This window comes from Bos grunniens, chromosome X (genome assembly GCF_055505025.1).
Source record: "Bos grunniens cultivar Pamir isolate PY7600 chromosome X, Bosgru_T2T1.0, whole genome shotgun sequence".
Taxonomy (NCBI): Eukaryota; Metazoa; Chordata; class Mammalia; order Artiodactyla; family Bovidae; genus Bos; species Bos grunniens.
The window spans coordinates 89,473,109-89,497,231 of NC_141194.1; the positions used below are offsets into that span (position 1 = coordinate 89,473,109).

The 24,123-nt window shown below is 40.5% G+C and overlaps 1 protein-coding gene across 3 annotated transcripts; it reads right to left on the bottom strand.

The window, feature by feature from the left end:
* Positions 1–236: 236 nt before the first annotated feature.
* TCEAL9 (transcription elongation factor A like 9) lies at positions 237–23,917 on the bottom strand. 3 transcript variants are annotated; one of them, XR_015158601.1, is made up of 5 exons: positions 23,670–23,917; positions 23,102–23,189; positions 21,180–22,862; positions 20,701–20,783; positions 237–425 (listed from the first exon to the last, which is right to left on the bottom strand). XR_015158601.1 is itself a non-coding variant. In XM_086386952.1 (3 exons), exon 3 carries the CDS (start codon positions 22,791–22,793, stop codon positions 22,497–22,499), a length of 297 nt encoding a protein of 98 aa, XP_086243078.1. In that variant the 5' UTR covers positions 22,794–22,859; positions 23,102–23,189; positions 23,670–23,917; the 3' UTR covers positions 22,157–22,496. The 3 variants fall into 3 exon arrangements, 2 of the variants coding, with proteins under 2 accessions (XP_086243078.1, XP_086243077.1); XM_086386952.1 differs by lacking the exons at positions 237–425; positions 20,701–20,783 and having other exon boundaries at positions 22,157–22,859; XM_086386951.1 differs by lacking the exons at positions 237–425; positions 20,701–20,783 and having other exon boundaries at positions 22,157–22,862.
* Between the last annotated feature and the right edge of the window lie 206 nt (positions 23,918–24,123).

A 24,123-nucleotide genomic window follows, 5' to 3' on the forward strand; every position in this document is an offset into this window, starting at 1 on the left:
GCAAGAAACTTGTCAGACAGGCGAGAAGGTAGAATGGGTTGTATATATCCTTCCTAATAATTTCTCTTTATTTCTTTTTTTAAAAAGCATGCCATCAAAAAATTAAAAATTACAAGACTTCATTTTTGAAAGAAATGCTTCATCCTGTGGAAAGGAAAAGCCTCATTGTTTGATTTGTTTGTTCACCTGTACTACCCAGAAAATATTTTCTTTGGACTCCACCACACAACATCAACAACATTTTGGAAACATTTTATTTTGAAATCTTATTTTGAAAAAATACAAGTATCTTCCCGAATACAGTTGGTGTTTTCAAAATGATCTGTAAAGTAAATCTTGAGGTAGAAGTCCAGTTGTCAGACCTTGACCATTTTATGTAAATTTATGTGATGTTTTTGCTACCACAGTCTTCGGAGGAAAGGAGCCTTAAAAAAAAAAAAAAAAAGGAGCCTGTTTATTTTCTGCTTTCCTTTCCAAACTTGGCAAAGCACTCCTACACATACTTCCTTAGAGTGATCTCAGAAATTAAGTATACAACTGGTAAAAGTTAGTTCCAAAGACATGTTTTTTGTAATGTGAATTTTTCCAAAAAATATTAGAAATAGGCATGGGGTATGTGAAGCAATTAAACCTGAAACTCATCTTGAGTGTAACTGTTCATTTTTTCAACTTGAAATAACTGAAAACTATTTTTAAAAATCATGGTTACAAAATAGAGATGCCTTTAGGAAAATGGAATTGCTGCTGCTGCTGCTGCTAAGTCACTTCAGTCGTGTCCGACTCTGTGTGACCCCATAGACGGCAGCCTACCAGGCTCCCCCATCCCTGGGATTCTCAAGACAAGAACACTGGAGTGGGTTGCCATTTCCTTCTCCAGGAAAATGACATTATTATTTAAAAATACTTAGTAAGTGTTGGTTGTGTTCAAGGAACCAAGAGTTATATGTACTGAGGCCAGAGGGGCCAGGCAAATGCTAACTGCCTCTAGTTTTGCTCAGGTGCTCAGGGGCTTCAGTTGTGTCTGACTCTTTGAGACCTCATCAAGTGTAGCCTGCCAGGCTCCTCTGTCCATGGGATTATCTGAGCAAGAATACTGGAGTGTGTTGCCATTTCCTCTTCTAGGGAATCTTCTCAACCCAGGGATTGAACCTGCCTCTCTTGTGTCATCTACATTGGCAAGTGGATTCTTTACCACTATGCCATCTGGGAAGCCCTTTGGCTCCAAACTCCTATGTAATCTCCCATCCTGCTAAACTAGCTGGGACACTGAATAAAGGAAGAGTATATGCCTACTGCATATGTAGTTTGAAATATATAAAATTATGTATATATGCATGCATGTTCAGTCATGTCTGACTCTTTTTGACCTTATAGACATGTCAAAACCATGACAATCTCATGGACCCCTCATGAAGCCTGCCAGGTTCCTCAGTCCATGGGATTTTACAGGCAAGAATACTGGAGTGGGTTGCCTTGCCCTCCTTCCTCCAGGAGATCTTCCTGACCCAGTGATCGAACCCATATCTCCTGCATTACAGGCGGATTCTTTACTGAGGAGCCACTGGGGAAGCCCATGTATCTATCTATTTATATATGACATATATATGTGTCATATATATATATACATATATATTTACTAATTTTAGAGATATAAAGAAATATTGATATATTGCTTCAAAAGCTCAAATTAAAAAATACTTGTCTTTTAAAGGAATGCTGCTGCTGCTGCTAAGTCACTTCAGTCATGTCCAACTCTGTGTGACCCTATAGATGGCAGCCCACCAGGCTCCCCCATCCCTGGGATTCTCCAGGCAAGAACACTGGAGTGGGTTGCCATTTCCTTCTCCAATGCACGAAAGTGAAAAGTCAAAGTGAAGTCGCTCAGTCATGCCCGACTCTTAGCGACCCCATGGACTGCAGCCCACCAGGCTCCTTCATCCATGGGATTTTCCAGGAAAGAGTACTGGAGTGGGGTGCCATTGCCTTCTCTGAAAGGAATGCTAGTGATTCCTGAATTCTGTCTCACAATTAACAACTCTTCATATAGGTAGCTCTATTAATGATACCTGTTGGAATCATGCCAATTAGAGGCATGAATTGTGGTATTAGACATGTCTGGGTTTAAATCATGTTTCTGCTACTTGTACTGATGTATGACTTTGGGTCAGTTACTTATCAAGGTCTCTGTGCTTCATCTGTGAAACAGGGATTATTAGAAGTAAATCACATATTTCAAGTATGTACCACAGAGCCTAAAGATTCATCAATGAAAGTTGATTCATTACTTTTTTTTTTTTTTACTATTATTAGATGGTTTCTAACAAGGTTTAAAGAGTGGGCAAAGCATAGTTCTGTCCTTAGCTAGATATGCTTGTCTTTAAAATCTGTGAGGGTCCCAAACACATCTTCTGTCTTCTACTTTGCAAAGTCAGTGATTTATAGAATTCTTTGTACCAAGTAGGTGATTGGTGAATATTTGTTGACTGATATATCCACTATTGAGGTTAATGGGGCTTCCCAGGTGGCGCTAGTGGTAAAGAATCCGCCAGCCAACCCAGGAAACATAAGAGACAATCCCTGGGTTTGGAAGATCCCCTGGAGAAGGAAATGGCAACCCACTCCAGTATTCTTGCCTAGAGAATCTCATGGACAGAGGAGCCTGGCGGGTTACAGTCCATAGGGTCACAAGGAGTCAGACACAACTAAAACGACTTAGCATGCAGCATGCATACTGAGGCTAATAGGTTGCTTTTCATTCAGGGGACTATATTTAGAGCAATATAGAAAAACTTTGATGAAAATTAGGAATTACCTAGAAAGAATCCCCTGAAAGTAGACAAATTGCTATGACATAACCGTTGAATGGCCTCCCCAGATGGTGCTTGTGGTAAAGAACCCGCCTGCCAATGCAGGAGATGTAAGAGATGCTGGTTCAATCCCCGGGTTGCAAAGATCCCTGGAGGAGAGCATGGCAACCCAATCCAGTATCCTTGCCTGGAGAATCCCATGGACAGAGGATCCTGGTGGGCTGCAGTTTATGGGGTCGCAAAGAGTCAGACATGACTGAGCGAGTGAGCACACATGTAACCATTGAATACAAAATTTGAAAAGTAGATTGTTGGTTCTCTCAGTGGCTCAGTTCTTTGCTACTATCTTTTAGATCCATCTTGGATTAGTCTTTTGCTTGAAACCACCAAATTTTCTTGGATGAAAGCATGCATTTGTGTATTTTTCAAGGTTAGAGGCTATGCTACATGGGAGGTTGGTTGTAATGAAGTGATATTTTAAAGATAGGTGAACTATGGCTGATTCATGTTGATGTTTGACAGAAAAAAAAAACACAAAATTCTGTAAAACAATTATCCTTCAATTAAAAAATAAATTAGTTAAAAATAATAAAGATAGGTGAAATTTGTCCTTGCAATGATGTTGTCTTCACTAAAGTGTTGTGAGGTGTTGATTGAGATCTTTTCTTGTCCTTGGTGTTTTCTGAGGAGTTGAAGGTAGGTAAACAACCTGTTGAGAACAAAATTTTTTTAATTTCTAAGGCTGAGTTGGAAGGATATAAGAGTCTTAATTTGGGACTCATGTGCCCTGAAGGACAGAGAGAGTGAACTGGTGTGATGACTTTTACCCTAAAATAATAAGAAGAGTAGTATAGTACTGGAAAGGAGGAGCCTGTGTTTATGTTTGGGGAAGTGCAGTATTTATGAAGAGAACCTATTTCCTTTCCTTATCTCCTATAATTATAGTGGAACCAGCCACTTGATTGGTTTCCTTCACCAAAGCCGAGGAGATGGGATCCCAAAAGAACAGTACATAACGTTTAGGGATATATACAAGATATTCAGTTCAGTTCAGTCCCTCAGTCGTGTCCAACTCTTTGCAACTCCATGGACTGTGGCACACCAGGCTTCCATGTCCCATCACCAATTCCCAGAGGTTGCTCAAACTCATGTCCATGGAGTCAGTGATGCCATCCAACCATTTCATCTTCTGTTGTCCCCTTCTCCTGCCTTCAATCCTTCCCAGCATCAGGGTCTTTTCCAATGAGTCGATTCTTTGCATCATGTGTTAAGGTTCACTTATTCCTCTGCTGGATATCTGCATTACCATTGGGATTTTGAACTAGATGCTATGGGCGGAGAAGGAAATGGCACCCCACTCCAGTACTATTGCCTGGAAAATCCCATGGACGGAGGAGCCTGGTAGGCTGCAATCCATGGGGTTGCAAAGAGTCAGATACGACTAATCAACTTCACTTTCACTTTTCACTTTCATGCATTGGAGAAGGAAATGGCAACCCACTCCAGTGTTCTTGCCTGGAGAATCCCAGGGATGGTGGAGAGTGGTGGGCTGCCGTCTATGGGGTCGCACAGAGTTGGACACGACTGAAGCAACTTAGCAGCAGATGCTATGGGAGCCTGGAAAGAACATTTTTGAAAGATTATGTTGTGGTGTGGCCAGGTAGAGAAAGGGCTAAGATTAATCCCCTACCAAAGTTCCCAATTCTGGATAAGTGTGAAAATAAATCCTACCATGCTTACAGGTTCCAGAGTTGGGAAGAGGGGAGTTATTGAGATACAGATTTACCAGAAATTGATACAGACTAGCACAAAGAGACCTGTGAATTATAGGAATTTCATGTGAGGATTATGAGGTAAGAGTCACATACAAGATATGGCCCAGTCTTCCAAGGAAACACTTGAAAGGGAAATGCTTGGATGTGAGTCCTTAGCAGCAGGTTCTCTAGAAATCAAGCTTGAGCTTCAGTGGTGATTAATCATGTGGGATAGCAATCTTACCTTAGGTATTCACATAAGAGTTGTCTTTATATCCCTCTTCTTCAAACTCTCAAGTCATTTGAGTAAACACAGGGAAAAGGGTGTGATTGTTAATTTTATGTCTCCAACAGGCCATTGGATGCCCATATATCTGACTGAATAATATTTCTGAGTGTGTCTGTGAGGGTGTTTCTGGAAAAGTTTAGCATTTGAATTGGAAAACTGAGTAAAGCAGACTTCCCCAATGCAGGTAGACATCATCTAATACCACTGAGGGCCTAAATAAAACAGAAAAGCAGAAGGCCGAATTCACTCTCTGCCTGATTGCTTGAGCTGAGACTTTGATCTTTCCCTGTCTTTGGTGTTCCTGGTTCTCAGGACTTCTAATTCAGACTGGCACCTACATGTTAGCTCTCCAACTCTCAGGCTTTTAAAGTACACCACTGGCTTTCTTGGCTCTCCAGCTTGTAGACAGCACATCATGGGACTTCCCAGGCTACATAACCATGTGAGCTTATAGACTTATAGTCAGTCTATGGAAAATCCCATGGACGCAGGAGCCTGGTAGGCTGCAGTCCATGGGGTCTCGAAGAGTCGGACATGACTGAGCGGCTTCACTTTCACTTTTCACTTTCGTGCAATGGAGGAGGAAATGGCAACCCACTCCAGTGTTCTTGCCTGGAGAATCCCAGGGATGGCAGGGCCTGGTGGGCTGCCGTCTATGGGGTCGCACAGAGTCGACAAGATTGAAGTGGCTTAGCAGCAGCATAGACCTTTTAATCGATAACTGATAGATAGATTTCCTAGAAGGATGAGGAGGATTCTGAATCAAAAGTGATTATCAGTGTTTTAATTTTTAATATAAATTTATTTGTTTTAATTGGAGGCTAATTACAATATTGTATTGGTTTTGCCATACATCAACATGAATCTGCCACGGGTATACACATGTTCCCCATCCTGAACCCCTCTCCCACCTCCCTCCCCATCCCATCCCTCTGGGTCATCCCAGTGCACCAGCCCTGAGCATTCTGTATCATGCATCGAACCTGGACTGGTGATTCGTTTCATATATGATATTATATATGTTTCAATGCCATTCTCCCAAATCATCCCACTCTCGCCCTCTCCCACAGAGTCCAAAAGACTGATCTATACATCTGTGTCTCTTTTGCTGTCTCGCATACAGGGTTATTGTTATGTTGCCATGATATATAGCTCACATGTATTTAGCTGGAAAGGTACCCAGTTGGATTGTAGTTATTGTCCTGTTTTCCTCTCGTTATACTCTCATGGGTGAGTGCAAGGATTGAAAGCAGATAGTCTGGCACATGGTGGGCTCTGTGGGTGTGGATATCTCTGTTCCTGCCTAGAATGGTTCTCTATGGGTCATCCCGATGCTTCAGTACTACAGTCCTATTGTGCTTCTCTCTTTTTTCCTAAATGTAAGCATGTATTAACAAATTGAAATTAATGTATTAAAAATCTAGGAAATTATGCCTACTTTAGCTTCCCAATAAGCTATGGCCATTATAATTTTGATGCCAAGAACTTTGAAGAACTGAGAACAGACCTGATAAAATTTTAAAGATGTTACTTTAAGAGTTTGGAACATTTGAAAGATAATGGATTCAATATTTCATTCAAGAGATCTTGTATTAAATAATTACAAAGCCATAAGGCTAAGACATCTGAGTGTGAAATCAACAAATATTCAGGACCTCACTATCTATTAGAGATCCATGGGATTTCCCAGGCAAGAATACCAGAGTGGGTTGCTGTTTCCTTCTCTAGGGCATCTCCCTGATCCAGGGATCAAACCCACATCTCCTGCTTGGCAGGTGGTTTCTTTACCATTGAACCACGAGGGAAACCCCAAGTTTATCTATAACTAAACAGTAAGCTAACACATACTCTGTCTTTCTCACACACACACTCATACACTCCTCCCTTCCTCTGTTCCTCTTCTTCGTGTTACACCCCTGCCCCAGTTCCTGAGTCAGGGGCTACTTTTCCCACCATAAATCTAAGACTTAGGCATTTGTAGCATGACAGTATCTTGAGCCATATTTTACACTTAGAGACTTATGCCTGGTGACTTGATGACCCCCTCCTCCACTCCCACTCCTCCCTCATCCCCTCCCATTTATTGTACTTGTCCTCATATTTGAGATTAAAAATGTTTTTCTAATGCTGGGCATTAAGTGGTGATTACCTCTATCTTCTAAATTATCTCAGAGGACAAGGTATTCTTTTTGTAAGTAGAAGGGAAAAATTGTTAATTATTTTTCTTTTAAATTCAGGCTATGAAATAGTATATACAGAATTATCCTAGTTTCCTTGAAAATACATAGTGATGAAAATGAAATAAAACAGCACTTACATAAATGCTGGTATATATCAAACAGTGTTATATATGTATATTCATTATTGCATTTTATCCTCCCCCAAATTCTATGCTGCTACTGCTAAGTCACTTCAGTCGTGTCCAACTCTGTGCAACCCCATAGACGGCAGCCCACCAGGCTCCCCCATCCCTGGGATTCTCCAGGCAAGAACATTGGAGTGGGTTGCCATTTCCTTCTCCAATGCATGAAAGTGAAAAGTGAAAGTGAAGTTGCTCAGTCGTGTCCGACTCTTAGCGACCCCATGGACTGCAGCCTACCAGGCTCCTCCATCCATGGGATTTTCCAGGCAAGAGTACTGGAGTGGGGTGCCATCGCCTTCTCCACCAAATTCTATGAGGTAGGTGCTAATATAATCCCCTATTTTACAAATAAGAGTATTGTAGGACAGCAAGCCTATGCAACAGATAAGAAGTGGTAGAGCAGGAATTCAAACACATACAGTTTAGTTCCTAACTCCATGCTCTTGCCCTCTACTCAGTTTCATTTATTAATAAGTCCCAGACTTCCCTGGTGGTCCAGTAGTTGAGAGTCTGCCAGCCAGTGCTGGGGACACAGGTTTGATCCCTGATCCAGGAAGATTTCACACACCATGGAGCGGTTAAGCCCATGTACCACAACTACTGAACCTGCATGCTGCAACTACTGAGGTTCATGCACATAGAGCCTCGCTCTGCAGTAAGAGAAGCCACTGTAATGAAAAACTCATGCACCACAATGGAAAGTAGCCCCTGCTCGCTGCAGCTAGAGAAAGCCCACGTGCAGCAACAAAGACCCAATGCAGCCAAAACATAATAAATTAAATAAATAAATAATTTTTAAAAGTCCCAAATCTATTTCTCATTCTTTCTTTTATCCATGTATTGTTTGAGCCCTTTTCTGTGCCAGGCACTGCCTGCCCATTCCACATCTCAATCTCAGTACTGTTTTTACATTTCTGATTTCCAAGACATAGTTCTTTCCACTTAATTAAAATATCAGAAATATACTTTTCATTCAATCATAATTTATTAAGCATCTACTGTGTTCCAGGCCCTGGAGATATAAAAAGCAATAAGACAGATACAGGCTTCATTTTGTTATGTAGCAGATAGTTTAGTGGGAGGAAACAAGGAGAGTGTGATAAGTAGTGAAGGGGAGATTACAGCACTGAGTAAGAGGACTTAACCCAGTTGCCAGTGAAGTCTTCCAGGAAGAAGAAATGTCCAGGAGGTCAATTTCTGCTATGACAATATGAGGATCTCTGTGGATCTGCTTTCCTTTGAAACTAGTGAAATTCATTAAAAAAAAAAAAAAAGCAAAACAATTTAAAGGCTCTAGAAAGGTTTTAAGGAAACCATTAAGTGGAAAACTATTCAAGAAAATCTATAAAAACTTCACAAGAAATATGAGTCTGTGGTATTTGAACCTAGACCTCTCCGTTTTTCCTCACTCCCATGTCAAGGAAGCAAAATTGCTCTCCTAACTATCAGCCAAGAACATGGGATATCCTCTTCCTGCAGCTCACAGCCATGGCGATTTCCTTCTCGGAAGAGGAATATAACAGTATTTCTTATCCTGCCCCAACTACTGAGATTGCGAGGTTAGGCTCCAGGTGAGTGCAATTGAGAGGTGGGGGCTCTTTCCTTCCAACCATTCCTCACTAATAGAATGGAAATTGTCCTGTGGGTGTGGTACCACTGAGACTGCTGGGGTCCTTATCACTCTTGGTTTGGCTGTAAGGTGTGGTTCCACACTATGAGAAGCAAGGTGAGAGAACATCAGGCTGTTGTTTCCTTTCTGCCTACTTAAGACATCAGGTGCTAAAGCACAAGTGTCATTCAAAGATAAGAGTGCCATTGTCTCCACCCCCAGATCCAGAGCCCTGGCTCAGAGATTTTTCCTGGGGAGAGAAGAAAGTCATGAATCATATAGGTACTAAAATTTTCCCAATGGAACTTACTTTATTTGCAACAAAGTATGGAGGCATTCAAGCCAAAGTTGCTCTAAAAACAGAATGGTTGTTGTGGAGGCAATTGGGAAGTGATTCAGGGGTTTGGTGAAGATACCAGTTAGCTGTAAACTGGCTAGATTGTTTTAAAAACTCAGGTAAGGGGACTTCGCTGGTGGTCCAGGGATTAAGAATCCGCCTTGCAATACGGGGAACGTGGGTTTGATTTCTGGTTGGGGAACTAAGATTCCACATGCCTTGGAGTAACTAAGCCAGTGTGCCACAACTAGAGTCCATGCATCTCAATGAAAGATCTCGCATGACACAATGAAGATCCTAAGTGCCACAACTAAGACCTGACACAGACAAATAAATAAATAATTTTTTTTTTTTAAAAAAGCCAGGTAAGAAGATGGCTGTGGGGAGTTCTCCTTCCTTGTTTGGAGCAAATATTAAACACTGACCTTTGGAACTTTTCCTGCAAGGGAGCCCCGATTTGATTGAATTAGGTTGCAGAACAATTGATGCCCAAGAACACTGTTTAAAAATAGTAGATTAATCAACTGGCAATGCTATGCTATGCTATGCTAAGTCACTTCAGTCATAATAGGAGCCTAACAACTGCATATGGACAGGACTATGGCCTTTACAAGTGCTTTTAAGTCCCTCACCTCACTCTCATTTAGTTGGGACAGGATGATGAGAGAGGCGTTGGGATTGGATATTGTCCTTCCTCCAGGTCAGTTAGGCTCTGATAAAACTCTGATTAGGCTCTTGTAAAAAATAGTTTCTCTTGACTATTAAGAAGAATAGAATGCTCTGGATACACTTAAAAGTGCCTACTTTTCCCTCCCCCTTCCAGAAGAACAAAGAGGTTTTCTCTAATATTCACTGTGAGAACCTCATAGGTCTCTAAAAAGTAACTCATGAAAGTGTGAGAGCACCCCTTAAACTGGGCCTCTCTGGAGTTTTAAATCTCAGACTTGTCCACATTGAGCTTCTAGAAATTCGTAAACTATAGTTTAGGTTTTCCTATATCAGAAGGAAATGGCAACCCACTCCAGTATTCTTGCCTGGAGAATCCCAGGGACAGAGGAGTCTAGTGGGCTGCCGTCTATGGGGTCGCACAGAGTTGGACACGACTGAAGTGACTTAGCAGCAGCAGCAGCATATCAGTACTGATATGCTATCAATATAAACTGTTTATAGGTTTTACTCTAGCAAATTGTGATTCTCTGTATCTGCCTGTCTGTCACCTGTCTGTAGCAGGGATTTGATTTGTGACTTCAGTCATTTAATGGATCTAAGAAGAGTTCTTGATTTTCAGTTTATACAACTTTTTACTTATTGTTACTACTTCTAAGTTTTTTCCATGCCAAACCAAAAACTGGAAGCAAGAGGGAATTTAATGATAAAAGAGTTAACACATAAGTAATACATGACAATTATAAATATATATGCCCCTAATAACAGCAACAAAATATATGAAGCAAAAACTGACAATAAAAAAGGGAGAAATAGATAATTCAATAGTAATAGCTGAAGACTTTAATAGCCCACTTTTCATAATAAATAGATCAACTGGACAGAAGATCAACCAGGAAATAGAAGATGTGAGAACACCATGCACCAACTATACCTAATAGACATATACAATATGCCACCCAACAACAGCAGAATACATATTTTTCTCAAGTGCACAGTGAACAGTCTTCATGGTAGACCATGTAATAGGCCATAAAACAACCCTCAGTAAATTTAAAGGATTAGAAGTTAGTTATACAAGATATGTTCTCTGACCACACTGCAATAAAATTTCATATCAACAACAGAAAAAAAACCATTAGGAAATTCACAAATATCTGGAAATTAAACAAAACACTCCTAAATAGCCAATGCATCAAAGAACAAATCAAAATGGATATCAGAAAATACTTTGAAATTAAAGAAAAATGAAACATAGTATACAACATACCAGAACTTATGGGGTGGAACTTTGGTATTTAGAAACACAATGTACTCAAAATGATGGGATAGAGCTAAACTTGCATAAAGGGAAATATATAGCTTTAAGCCTGTATTTAAAAAAGAAGAAAGATCTCAAATCAACATCCTAACTTTCCACTTTAAGATACTGGGAAAGAAGAGCAAACTAAGCATAAAGCAAGCAGAAGGAAGGAAATAATAATAATTAGAGCAGAAATTAATGTAATGGAAAATAGAAAGAGAATAGAGAAAATTAGTGAAACCAAAGCAGATTCTTTGAAAAGATCAACAATGTTGACAAATCTTCAGCTAGATTGGTGAGAGAGAGGGTGAGAGGGAAAGAGAGAAATGTGTGTCAAGTTACTAGAATTGGAAATGAAAGAGGGGCTGGTATTACTGACCTTATAGATATGAAAAAAGATTATGAATGAACAATATGAAATATTACATGCCCTTATATTAGATAATAGAAGAAATGGACAAATTCCTAGAAAAACACAAACTACCAAAACTATCTCAAGAATAAATAAACCATCTGAATAGACCTATAACAAATGAAGAGACTGAATTAGTAATACATTTTTTAAACTACCCACGAATAAAATTCTAGGCCACATGGCTTCACTGCTGCTGCTGCTGCTGCTGCTAAGTCGCTTCAGTCGTGTCTGACTCTGTGAGACCCCATAGACGGCAGCCCACTAGGCTCCTCTGTCCCCGGGATTCTCCAGGCAAGAATACTGGAGTGGGTTGCCATTTCCTTCTCCAATGCATGAAAGTAAAAAGTGAAAGTGAGGTTGCTCAGTCGTGCCCGACTCTTCGAGACCCCATGGACTGGAGCCTACCAGGCTCCTCCGTCCATGGGATTTTCCAGGCAAGAGTACTGGAGTGGGGTGCCATTTCCTTCTCCATTCACGACTGAATTCTATCAAATATTTAAGGAAGAATCCTTCACAAATTGTTCAAAAAAAAAGAAAAGGAAACACTTCTTCTCTTATTTTGTGAGACCAGTATTACCCTGATACAAAATCCAGGCAAAGATATTGCAAGAAAAAACTACAAACCAGTATTGCCTATGAATATGGATGCAAAAATCCCCCAACAAGATACTAGGAAAAATCTAGAAACATATAAAAACAGTTATACATTATGACCAAAAAAGATTTATCCCAAAATGCAAGCTTGATTTAACATCCCCAAACCAGGTATTCCCTAAGCATAATGAAAGTTATTACAAAAACCCTCCATGGACATTATGTGCTGTGCTGTGCTTAGCCTCTCAGTCGTGTCTGACTCTTTGCAATTGCATGGACTGTAGCCTGCCAGGCTCCTCTGTCCATGGGGATTCTCCAGGCAAGAATACTGGAGTAGGTTGCCATGCCTTCCTCTGGGGTATCTTCCTAACCCAGGGACTGAACTCAGGTCTCCCACACTGCAGGCAGATTCTTTACCGTCTGAGTCACCAGGGAAGTCCAAGAATACTGAAGTGGGAAGTGTATCCCTTCTCCAAGGGATCTTTCTGACCCAGGTATCGAACTGGGGTCTCCTGCATTGCAGGTGGATTCTTTACCAGCTGAGCTACCAGGGAAGCCCCCTGCTGACATTATACTTAATGTTAAAACAATGAATATCTTTTCCCTAGTATTAGGAGCAAAAACAAAGATATGTGCTCTCACCATTTCTATCCAACATTACAACTGGAGGTTCTAGCCAAGACAGTTAGGCAAGAAAAAGAAATAAAAGGCATCCAGATTGAAAAATAAGAATTAGAACTATATTTACAGATGACATAATCTTATGTATAGAAAGTGTTATGGAATCCACTGATAAACTAACAAAACAAACAACCTCAGCAAGGTTGCAAGATATAAGATGAATATATAAAGATATTTCAATACAGCCATATTTCTATACACTTACAATGAACAATCAGAACAAGAAAATTAAGAAAACAATTCTACCTATAATAGTATCAAAAAGACCGAGATATTTAGAAATACATTTAATAAGGGAAGCATAAAATCGATACTCTGAAAACTGCAAACTATTATCGAAATTAAAGAAGAAAATTAAATGATGCCATTAAGAAATTAAAGAAGATGCAATTAAATGGGAAAAAAAATCCCATTGAAAATTTTAATAGTGTTAAAATGGTAATGCTTCCCAAATTGATCTATAGAGTCAATGCAATCCCTTTCATAATCCCAGCTGATTTCTTTGTAGAAATTGACAAGCTTATTCTAAAATTCATATGCATTGCAAGGCACCCTAAATAGCCAAAAAAAACCTTGGAAATAAATAAAATAGGAGGACTCATGTTTCCTGGTTTCAGAACTGCTTCAAAACCAGGGTAATCAAAACAGTGTGATCCTGTCACATGATAGACATATAGGTCAATAGGACTGAATTGAGAGTCCAGAAATAAAATTCAGTTCAGGTCAGTTCAGTTCAGTCGCTCAGTTGTGTCCAACTCTTTGCGACCCCATGAATCACAGCACGCCAGCCTCCCTGTCCCTCACCAACTCCCGGAGTTCACTCAGACTCACGTCCACCGAGTCAGTGATGCCATCCAGTCATCTCATCCTCTGTCGTCCCCTTCTCCTCCTGCCTCCAATCCCTCCCAGCATCAGGGTCTTTTCCAATGAGTCAACTCTTCGCATGAGGTGGCCAAAGTACTGGAGTTTCAGCTTTAGCATCATTTCTTCCAAAGAAATCCCAGGGCTGATCTCCTTCAGAATGGACTGGTTGGATCTCCTTGCAGTCCAAGGGACTCTCAAGAGTCTTCTCCAACACCACAGTTCAAAAGCATCAATTCTTCAGCACTCAGCTTTCTTCACAGTCCAACTCTCACATTCATACATGACCACTGGAAAAACCATAGCCTTGACTAGATGGACCTTTGTTGGCAAAGTAATGTCTCTGCTTTTCAATATGCTATCTAGGTTTGTCATAACTTTCCTTCCAAGGAGTAAGCGTCTTTTAATTTCATGGCTGCAATCACCATCTGCAGTAATTTTGGAGCCCAAGAAAATAAAGTCTGACACTGTTTCCACTGTTTCCCCATCTATTTCCCATGAAGTGATGGGACCAGATGGCATGATCTTCATTTTCTGAATGTTGAGCTTTAAGCCAACTTTTTCACTCTCCACTTTCACTTTCATCAAGAGGCTTTTCCTCTTCACTTTCTGCCATAAGAGTGGTGTCATCTGCATATCTGAGGTTATTGATATTTCTCCCAGCAATCTTGATTCCAGCTTGTGTTTCTTCCAGTCCAGCGTTTCTCATGATGTACTCTGCCTATAAGTTAAATAAGCAGGGTGACAATATACAGCCTTGACGTATTCCTTTTCCTATTTGGAACCAGTCTGTTGTTCCATGTCCAGTTCTAACTGTTGCTTCCTGACCTGCATATAGGTTTCTCAAGAGTCAGGTCATGTGGTCTGGTATTCCCATCTCTTTCAGAATTTTCCACAGTTTATTGTAATCCACACAGTCAAAGGCTTTGGCATAGTCAATAAAACAGAAATAGATGTTTTTCTGGAACTCTCTTGCTTTTTCAATGATCCACCAATTTGATCTCTGGTTCCTCTTCCTTTTCTAAAACCAGCTTGAACATCTGGATTTCATTATAGCAGACTGGAATGCAAAAGTAAGAAGTCAAGAAACACCTGGAGTAACAGGCAAATTTGGCCTTGGAATACGGAATGAAGCAGGGCAAAGACTAATAGAGTTTTGCCAAGAAAATACACTGGTTAAAACAAACACCCTCTTCCAACAACACAAGAGAAGACTCTACACATGGACATCACCAGATGGTCAACACCGAAATCAGACTGATTATATTCTTTGCAGCCAAAGATGGAGAAGCTCTATACAGTCACCAAAAACAAGACCAGGAGCTGTCTGTGGCTCAGATCATGAACTCCTTATTGCCAAATTCAGACTTAAATTGAAGAAAGTAGGGAAAACCACTAGACCATTCAGGTATGACCTAAATCAAATCCCTTATGATTATACAGTGGAAATGAGAAATAGATTTAAGGGACTAGATCTGATAGACAGAGTGCCTGATGAACTATGGATGGAGGTTCGTGACATTGTACAGGAGGCAGGGATCAAGACCATCCCCATGGAAAAGAAATGCAAAAAAGCAAAATGGCTGTCTGGGGAGGCCTTACAAATAGCTGTGAAAAGAAGAGAAGCAAAAAGCAAAGGAGAAAAGGAAAGATATAAGCATCTGAATGCAGAGTTCCAAAGAATAGCAAGGAGAGATAAGAAAGCCTTCCTCAGCGATCAATGCAAAGAAATAGAGGAAAACAACAGAATGGAGGAAAACAAATAGAGGAAAACAAAGACTAGAGATCTTTTCAAGAAAATTGGAAATACCAAGGGAACATTTCATGCAAAAATGGGCTCAATAAAGGACAGAAATGGTATGGACCTAACAGAAGCAGAAGATATTAAGAAGAGGTGGCAGGAATACACAGAAGAACTGTACAAAAAAGATCTTCATGACCAAGATAATCACCATGGCACGACCAAGATAATCATGATGGTGTGATCACTCACCTAGAGCCAGACATCCTGGAATGTGAAGTCAAGTGGGCTTTAGAAAGCATCACTATGAACAAAGCTAGTGGAGGTGATGGAATTCCAGTTGAGCTATTCCAAATCCTGAAAGATGATGCTGTGAAAGTGCTGCACGCAATATGGCAGCAAATTTGGAAAACTCAGCAGTGGCCACAGGCCTGGAAAAGGTCAGTTTTCATTCCAGTCCCAAAGAAATAAAATTATGTTTCAGCTGATTTTTGACAAGGATGCCAAGACCATTCAATGGGAAAAAGCAGTCCTTTCACAAATAGTCCTGGATCAACTAGACAGCCACTTGCAAACTGATGAAATGAGACCCATATCTCATACCATATACAAAAAATTAACTAGAAATAGATCAGAGACCTAAATGTAAGATTTAAAATGATACAACTCTTAGGGGGAAAAATGTAGGGACAAATCTTCACGAACTTGATACCAAACGAATGAGCAGAAAAATAAAAAATGTGTATTAAATTTCATCAAAACTAAAATTTGGAGGGCATCAAAGTATACCATCAGGATACTGGTGGCACAGTGGATAAGAATCTGTCTGCCAATAAGGGGACACAGGTTCAAACCCTCCTCTGGGAAGATTCTACATGCCACAGAGCAACTAGGCCTGGCACCAGGACTTCCGAGCCTATGCTCTAGAGCCCACAAGCCACACCTTCTGAGCCTGCTTCCTGCAACTACTGAAGCCCGTGCACGTAGAGCCTGTGCTCCACAACAAGAGAAGCCACTGCAATGAGAAGCCTGTGCACTGCAACCGAGAATGGCCCCCACTCACCACAACTAGATAAAGTCCATGCAAAGCAACAAAGACCCAGATCAGCCAAAACTAAATAAATAAAATAAATAATTTTCTAAAAAGTATACTATCAGGAAAGTAAAAAGATAACCCACAGAATGGGAAAAGATATGTACAAATCATGTATTCAAGGGATTTGTATTCAGAGTATATAAAAACTCCTACAACTCAATAATAAAAAGGCAAATATCCCAATTAAAAATGGGCAAAGGATTTGAATAGACATTTCTCCTAGTAATATATACTAGTGGCCAGTAAACTCATGGAGAGATGCTCAATATCATTAACCATCAGAGAAATGTAAATCCAAACCACAATAAGATATCACTCACCTCTGCTAAAATGGCTACAGTCAAAAAGTCAGAAAATAAAGTGTTGCCAAGGATATGGGAAAATTGTAACCCTTACACACTGCTGGTAAGTATACAGCAGTATACACACTGCAGGTAAAATGGTCAGCCAGTTTAGAAAATAATATGGCTGTCCCTGAAACAATTAAGCATAGAGTTACTGTATGACACAGCAATTCAATTGCTAGATATCTACCCTAGAGAAATAAGAACATTCAGTTCAGTTCAGTCACTCAGTCGTGTCCAACTCTTTGCGACCCCATGAGTCGCAGCACGCCAGGCCTCCCTGTCCATCACCAACTCCCGGAGTCCACTCAAACTCACGTCCATTGAGTCGGTGATGCCATCCAGCCATCTCATCCTCTATCATCCCCTTCTCCTCCTGCCCCCAATCCCTCCCAGTATCAGAGTCTTTTCCAATGAGTCAACCCTTCGCATGAGGTGGACATTATGTCCTCACAAAACTTGTACATAAATCTACATAGCAACATTATCCATAACAAGCAAAAGATGAAAACAGCCCAAATATCCATCAATGGACTAATGGATAAACAAAATGTTCATATCCATACAACAGAATATTGTTCAGCCATAAAAGGAAATTAATACATGGTACACAATGGATTAACCTTGAAAACATATGCTAAGTGAAAAAAGCCAATAACAAAAGACCACATTTTATGAGTCCATTTTTATGAAATGTCCAGGAAAAGGAAATCTATAGAGACAGAAAGTAGATTAATGTTTATTTAGGGCTGAAGGGATAGAGGCATGGGGGCAGGATCATAGCTAAGGTATGGTATTTCTCTTTGATGTGAAAATGTACACTAAAAACTATTGACTTGTACACTTAAGGTGGGTGAATTTTATGGTGTGTGAATTATATCTCAATAAAACTGTTTTAAAAGAAGTAACGTCTATTCTGGGATAATGAGTAGGAGCTTTAAGGAAATAATGGGAATCCATTTAGCAGTGTTGCTGCTGTTGTTGTTAGTATTTATTAAATACCAACTGTTGCAGAGTAGAGATTAGGAGTGAGGGCTTTGACCTTAGGCAGGTGTTCCATTTAATAGCTGGGTGACCTTGGCCGAAACACATAATCTCTTTAAGCCTTGCTTCCTTTTCTGTTAAATAGTAGGTTAATAGCATAATATCTGGAAAAGGACTCAGAATTCATAAAAGGGAAGGACTTTGTGTAAGTACAAGAAACTATTTTGACATGCAAGGATACATGTTACAATGCAAGGATGATAGAATGACTTATTAGGAGAAATTTTTAAAAAGTAATTATTCCGTAAACAATCAGATAGCAAGAGGTCTGATGAGATATCAAGATATCACTTTGAAAGACACAGTCACTCCCTTTAGTGAGCTGAAGGGCTTTATGTTGGTATTTGTGGGTATGTGCTAAGTTGCTTCAGTCGTGTCCAACTCTTTGCGATACCATCGGCTGTAGCCTATCAAGCTCCTCTGTCCAAGGGATTCTCCAGGCAAGAATACTGGAATAGGCTGCCATTTCCTTCTCCAGGGGATCTTCCTGACCCAGGGATCGAACCTGGGTCTCTTACGTCTCCTGCACTGGCAAGCAGGTTCTTTACCACTAGCGCCACCTGTATATATTATACTTAACCTCCTGTCCTTCATTTTTCTTGTAATAATGCATGGTGAACATGCAGTACATATGGAGCTACCTCATCCTTGTAAATGGATTCTTTACCTATAGTGTACTGAAAATATTAAGGGGGTGTTTAAGCAAAATATTTGAATGGACATTTCTCAAAGTAAGATGTTTGAATGACCAATGGTACATGAAAAGATGTCCCATACTCAAGTAAATTATCTAGCAAATGATGCAGCTGTATTTTTCTGAAGCTCTTGCAAAACACTGGTGTCAAAATATCAAATGATTGATTTAGGATACCATTATGTGCAAAAGGTTCCCCCCCCCCCTCAAAACTTTCCTATAGAGGGAACAGACCAGCTTTCCTCCTAGCTTTTGGCTTTTCCTTTTATAGAGGCAGTAACGATTGTATATGTAAAGGATCTGGGGCTGACTTACAAACACACACACACACACTCCTGTCAATTTCTCAGTGAAAAATTTTGCAGAATATTTTTCCTGTTATTAGCATTTTGATAAACCCATGTTTTTTGCTCCTCTATTTCTTTAATTTTGTGTGTCACAGTAGCTATGTCTTACTGTAACTTCAAAGTTCCTCATAGATTGTTTACTTGTAGTTTCTTAGGTGATGTTCTTTTCATTCAGTTAATTAGTATTCATTCAAAGTCCTATGTATTAAAGTAAAAATTAGAATTACAAATTTCATATTTATAGTATACAGTATTATAATGCATTATCTGCTTTAACTTGGAAAAATAAATCAAAATTTGTGGTGTTAGGAAAGGCTTACCATTCACATTAAGATTTGTTGTACAGAGAAAAGTGTTACTGGGAGAGTCAATCTGCCTTGAGTCCTGAGCATCCTTGTACATTCTTAAGGCCCTGACCACTCTTTATGCAAGCAGGCCATTTCTCAGAGTTTATTTGCAGCAAGCAACTTTGAGGCATGAGGTAATGTCTTTTCCTTTCTGGGGACACAGCAGGCTTGCTTTTGCTTACTATGAAAGCAGTGAGTTCTCCAAACTATGGGCATCTTTCCTAGAACACGGTGCATTGCATGTTCCGTCATCCATGACGGGCTGTGTCAGCTTATGGGACTTGATCATGGGGAACTGATACAAACCAAAATGAAGCCAAGGCTACTGCTTTTACCATGGGTAATAATGTCCTTAGGACTGGGATTCTAGTACCATTTGCCATAGCAAAAGCAGGTTAAACAGTAGCAGGTTAATATTAACTTGTTAATTTGTAGATAGGGTAAAATCTCTTATTGCACCCCTCTTGACAGGTGTTTCCAGATATTATTCTCTAAATCAATTATACTGGGGCAATATTTCCGGTCTTCCCAGGTGGCTCAGTGGTAAAGAATCCACCTGCCAATGCAGGAGACCTGGGTTCAATCCCTGGGTTGGGAAGATCTCCTGGAGAAGGGAATGGCTATCTACTCCAGTATTCTTGCCTGGAGAATTCCATGGACAGAGGAGCCTGACTGGCTACAGTCCATGGGGTTGCAAAAGAGTGACAACAGCATTTCCCATTAGGGTAACTTTTGCCATATCTATGTACCATCTTGGCTATTAACACAGTATTCTACTTCATGTTTGTCTTCAAACTGACTCACTTATTTAATTTGAATATTTTTTGAAAAGGAAATTTGGGTACTTTTTTGAAAAGGAAACTTTATAGCTTTCCCTTAATCTAAACTATCATTGTTTGCCTTAAAGATTTATTAATATACATTCAAATAAATACATGAATATGTGTGTGCATGCTAAGTTGCTTCAGTAGTGTCCAACTCTTTGTGACCCCATGGACTCCAGCCCACCAGGCTCCTCTGACCATGGTATTCTCCAGGCAAGAATACTGGGCTGGGTTGACATTCTCTCCTCCAGGATCTTCCCAACCCAGGAATTGAACCCACATCTCTTATGTCTCCTGCATTGGCAAGCAGGTTCTTTATCACTAATGCCACTTGGGAAGCCCCAAATACATGGATATTACAACTTAAAATATTTGTGTATTATCTGAAATCATCTCCAGTAGGCCCTTCTACCTTAATCCCAAGTTATCTGATTACCTCCAGAGTAGTCATTGCTGGGACAAAGACTATCACAACCAATGTTTTTAGTTAGTGACTTTTGAAATCTTACATTTTTCCTTTAAAAAGTTCCCATCAAGCCCTTTTGTGAGGGAAAAAAAGGAATAAAGGAAGTCTAGTGCTCTGACCTGCAATGGGACAGTTGTCCTCCAGGTATGCATGTCCAGGACAGCCTGGCCCTCAGCCTAGGAGAGTCGGTGCCTGCTGCAAGCTGGAGCAGAAAAACCAATGTCAGATCATCTTGGAGAGGGGTGTGCCTTGGGGGAGTCCTTCCATGTCCTGCCACAGTGCCACTCCTCAGTGCCATGGGGCTGGATTCAACCAGTCTTATAATGCTGGCAATTGAGTTCCTGGACCTTCACCTGCATCCATCAAGCTGCCATAACCTCAAAGAATGGTCTGAAGTGATTAACTGCTCCCCAAAAGAGCATCACACAGGAAAAATAACACACTGTTGGTGTAACTGTGATCCACAGATACACATATAGTTATGAAAATCTGGATGCAGATATAAATACACAGTAAGTCTTACACAGCACTTTTATACATTTCCAATAAAGAATGGGAATATCCCAAAATCTGACTTGAATCTCCCTTTAAAACTTACACAAGTCTAAGGGTGTCTTTTGAGTTGGTGAGGAGGCCGGCCACCAGTCTTTTGGGAGAGATCACTCACCCTAAGGAAACGAGGCTCAGGAAGATAAACCAATCTTTAGACTCAGAAGCAACCCTGACTAAAGCATAATGTCTGTTATTCAGACTTATTTTCTGGTCCCAACCCTAAACAGACCCATTGTGTCTGAGTCCTATACGGAAGAGGGGTTCTCTGATTAAAACCCCAAAGTTGCCAAGGTATCAGTAAGATATCACAGCCCAAGTAGCCCTGCATAAACGTCTATCTAAACTGAAGAGATGGGCATTTCCCCCACTTCTGTAGAGCTCAGACTGGAGAATCAAGCAGGTTCCAAAGAAATATGTTGGGCTTCACTGTTTGAGATTTCTAGCACATCAGCCGTGTTAGGGGGCTGAGAGGTACAGAATCTGAAGGAAGGGGCAGAAATATCCAATACACGTGGTAGTATCAAGGGGAGGGGCATAGAAGGTTGGGCAGGCACAGGAGGAGAGAAAAACAAAGGCGGTACCCACCTGACAGCTGTCTGGATTTTTCCTTAAGCACAGGTGAGAACTAACCTTCTCCCTCCAAAATACCTAAAACAAATCTCTTAAGGATTTCGCATCCTACATGGGCACATGGAAATAAAAGCCTATCAAATATAGCTCATGGTCAGTACCTTATTTGGTCCTCATGAGATCCCAGAAAGATCATTATTATCTCTATACTGCAAATGAGAAAAGATATAAAATTTATTTTTCTAGCTAAGAGGTCTGGTGGTAATCTGGAGTTCACACTTACTTCTAAAATTCTGCTAATAAATATTGTGTCTCAATGCCTTTAGAAATATAACAACTACTGTTGGTTACTCCTTTTTTTGTTATAAAACTTCTATTATTTTTAACAATAAAGTGTGTACATTCTAGGAATAAGGAAAAATACAAATAAACTGAATAAAAAAAAATCACTCATAATCCTACCACAGATTATATTTTTTGTCTTTCATCCTTCACATATTCTTCTGTGTATATATGCAATATACAAATGTACCCTTCCCTTTCAAAAATACGATATTCACATATTAGTAACTTTTTTTACATTTTATATACTGTTAGGAATCTCTTTTTGTACAAATGAGTAAAGCTCTCCTTTTGAAAGGCAAAGACTTGTAGATTGGTTTGAAATAAACAATGAGATGCATCTAAAACCACTAATAGCAACAAGTTAAAAGCAGAAAGATGGACAGAGATATACAGGACAACAAAAAAGAAAGTAATGTCAACATCAGAAAAAAACAGAAATCAAGGTAAACTACATTAAATAGGGGTAAGGATGGTTTCGATTAACCTTCCAACGCATCACTATAAGTTTGTTTCTGACTCTCCTTATCTCATCAATTTCATTCACATTTCTAAACATATCTTCCTTGCTTAAATGCCTGTTGTGTATATCTTCTTTAAATTCCTGGAGAGACTGAATCAGTCTTTCTCTAAAAGTTCCTTCTGTTTTTTCCTCCTCCTCTTGCTTTTCCTCAGGCTTTGGTACTTCTTCAAGTTTTGGTTCATTCTCATTTTCTGGTTTTTCTTCAGTTTTTTGACAGGGTTTCATCTTGTGTCTCCCTTTCTTTCCCTCTTCCTTTCTTTTCTTCTACTTATTTTTCTTTGAAAACAACTACTTCTAGGAAGCAAGAAGGATACGTCAGCCATCAGGGTTTCCCCTGAGCCTGTCGTTCTCACCTCCATTTTCCACCTCCTCACCTCCCTCGTCCCTCCCTCCAGCCTTTTCCAAGGTTCTTCTCAACCATTTCTCTCACACAAGGCAGAACGCAAGACCCTCCTAGAACAGAGTAAGCTGGGAGAAGAGGGGTGCGGGGGAAGAACATAGGGGCCCATGACCTCAGTCCCTCCTTTGCTCACCTCCACCCCAGGGGTCTTTATAATATTTCCTTCATCTTCCTGTACGGATCCGATCACTTTTCTTCCTGGCCTTTTCAGAGTAGCAGACCTGCAGACCAACGGGAAACGGGAGGGGGAGGGGATAAGAGTGGGGGTGGGGTGAGCACTCGGCGGACTGATCAACTCCACGCACTTTTCCTGTTAAGGTTCTCGGTTATGGAAACTTTCCTGCCTTCTGTTTCCCTCATTTCTCTCCCTCTCCATAGTGCAAGTTAGCTCGAATTTTCCATCAGACAGGGAGTCGGAAAAGCAAATTTCCAAACTATCATTAAAACTGGGGGTTGGGGGTGGGGGGAGGGGAGGGGTTGGGAAAGTGGTCTTAGGTGGCAAAGGATGATTATTTTTAAACTATCACAGGTCTCCTTGTCTTTCTTCCGGGACCCCTAGTCCCTTTCCCAAGGGTCATCATTTTCTGCAGACCTGAAGGTGGGAGGTGGAGAGATGGACTTTTTCAGGGCTCCCTTAAATCTCTGCTTCTAGGTCATCCCCACCCTAGAAATTCCCAGGCAGCATCTATTTTGCCACCAACCTGAAAAATTTCAGCCAGTAGACTCCTTCTCCTTCCCCACCGTTGGCCCCACCGGCTACCGCTGCTGAAGGAAGCTGGTACCCAGAAGGGAACAAGGACCAGACTAGCAGGACTTCTGCACACGTCGACTCCTGGTCACATGAGGTCTACGTCATCAGTGATCTCTGGTCCTCAATTTCCACTCCCAACAAAAGCGCGGCAGATGTGGGCTAGTCCTCTGCTCCCTCCCCTCTTGCACATTTTGCCCTGTCCATCTTTTTCGCCTATCCCAGAGGGGGGAAATGTTATTTGCCTTTCTCTGATTACTAGGGAGGGGCTGCATTTTTTTTTCTGGAGCTCCTAAACTTTTCTACTTTCTTCAAGAATTTTTTCTTGCCTTCTGCTCCCAGGATTAAGAACACTAACCTACATCCATTGCCCCTGCCTCAGCTTCCATTTCATCTGCAATCTGCTC

What these genes read in the sequence shown, in the direction of transcription:
- TCEAL9 (XM_086386952.1), bottom strand. Translation starts at nt 22,793, where the DNA reads ATGAAACCCTGTCAAAAAACTGAAGAAAAACCAGAAAATGAGAATGAA.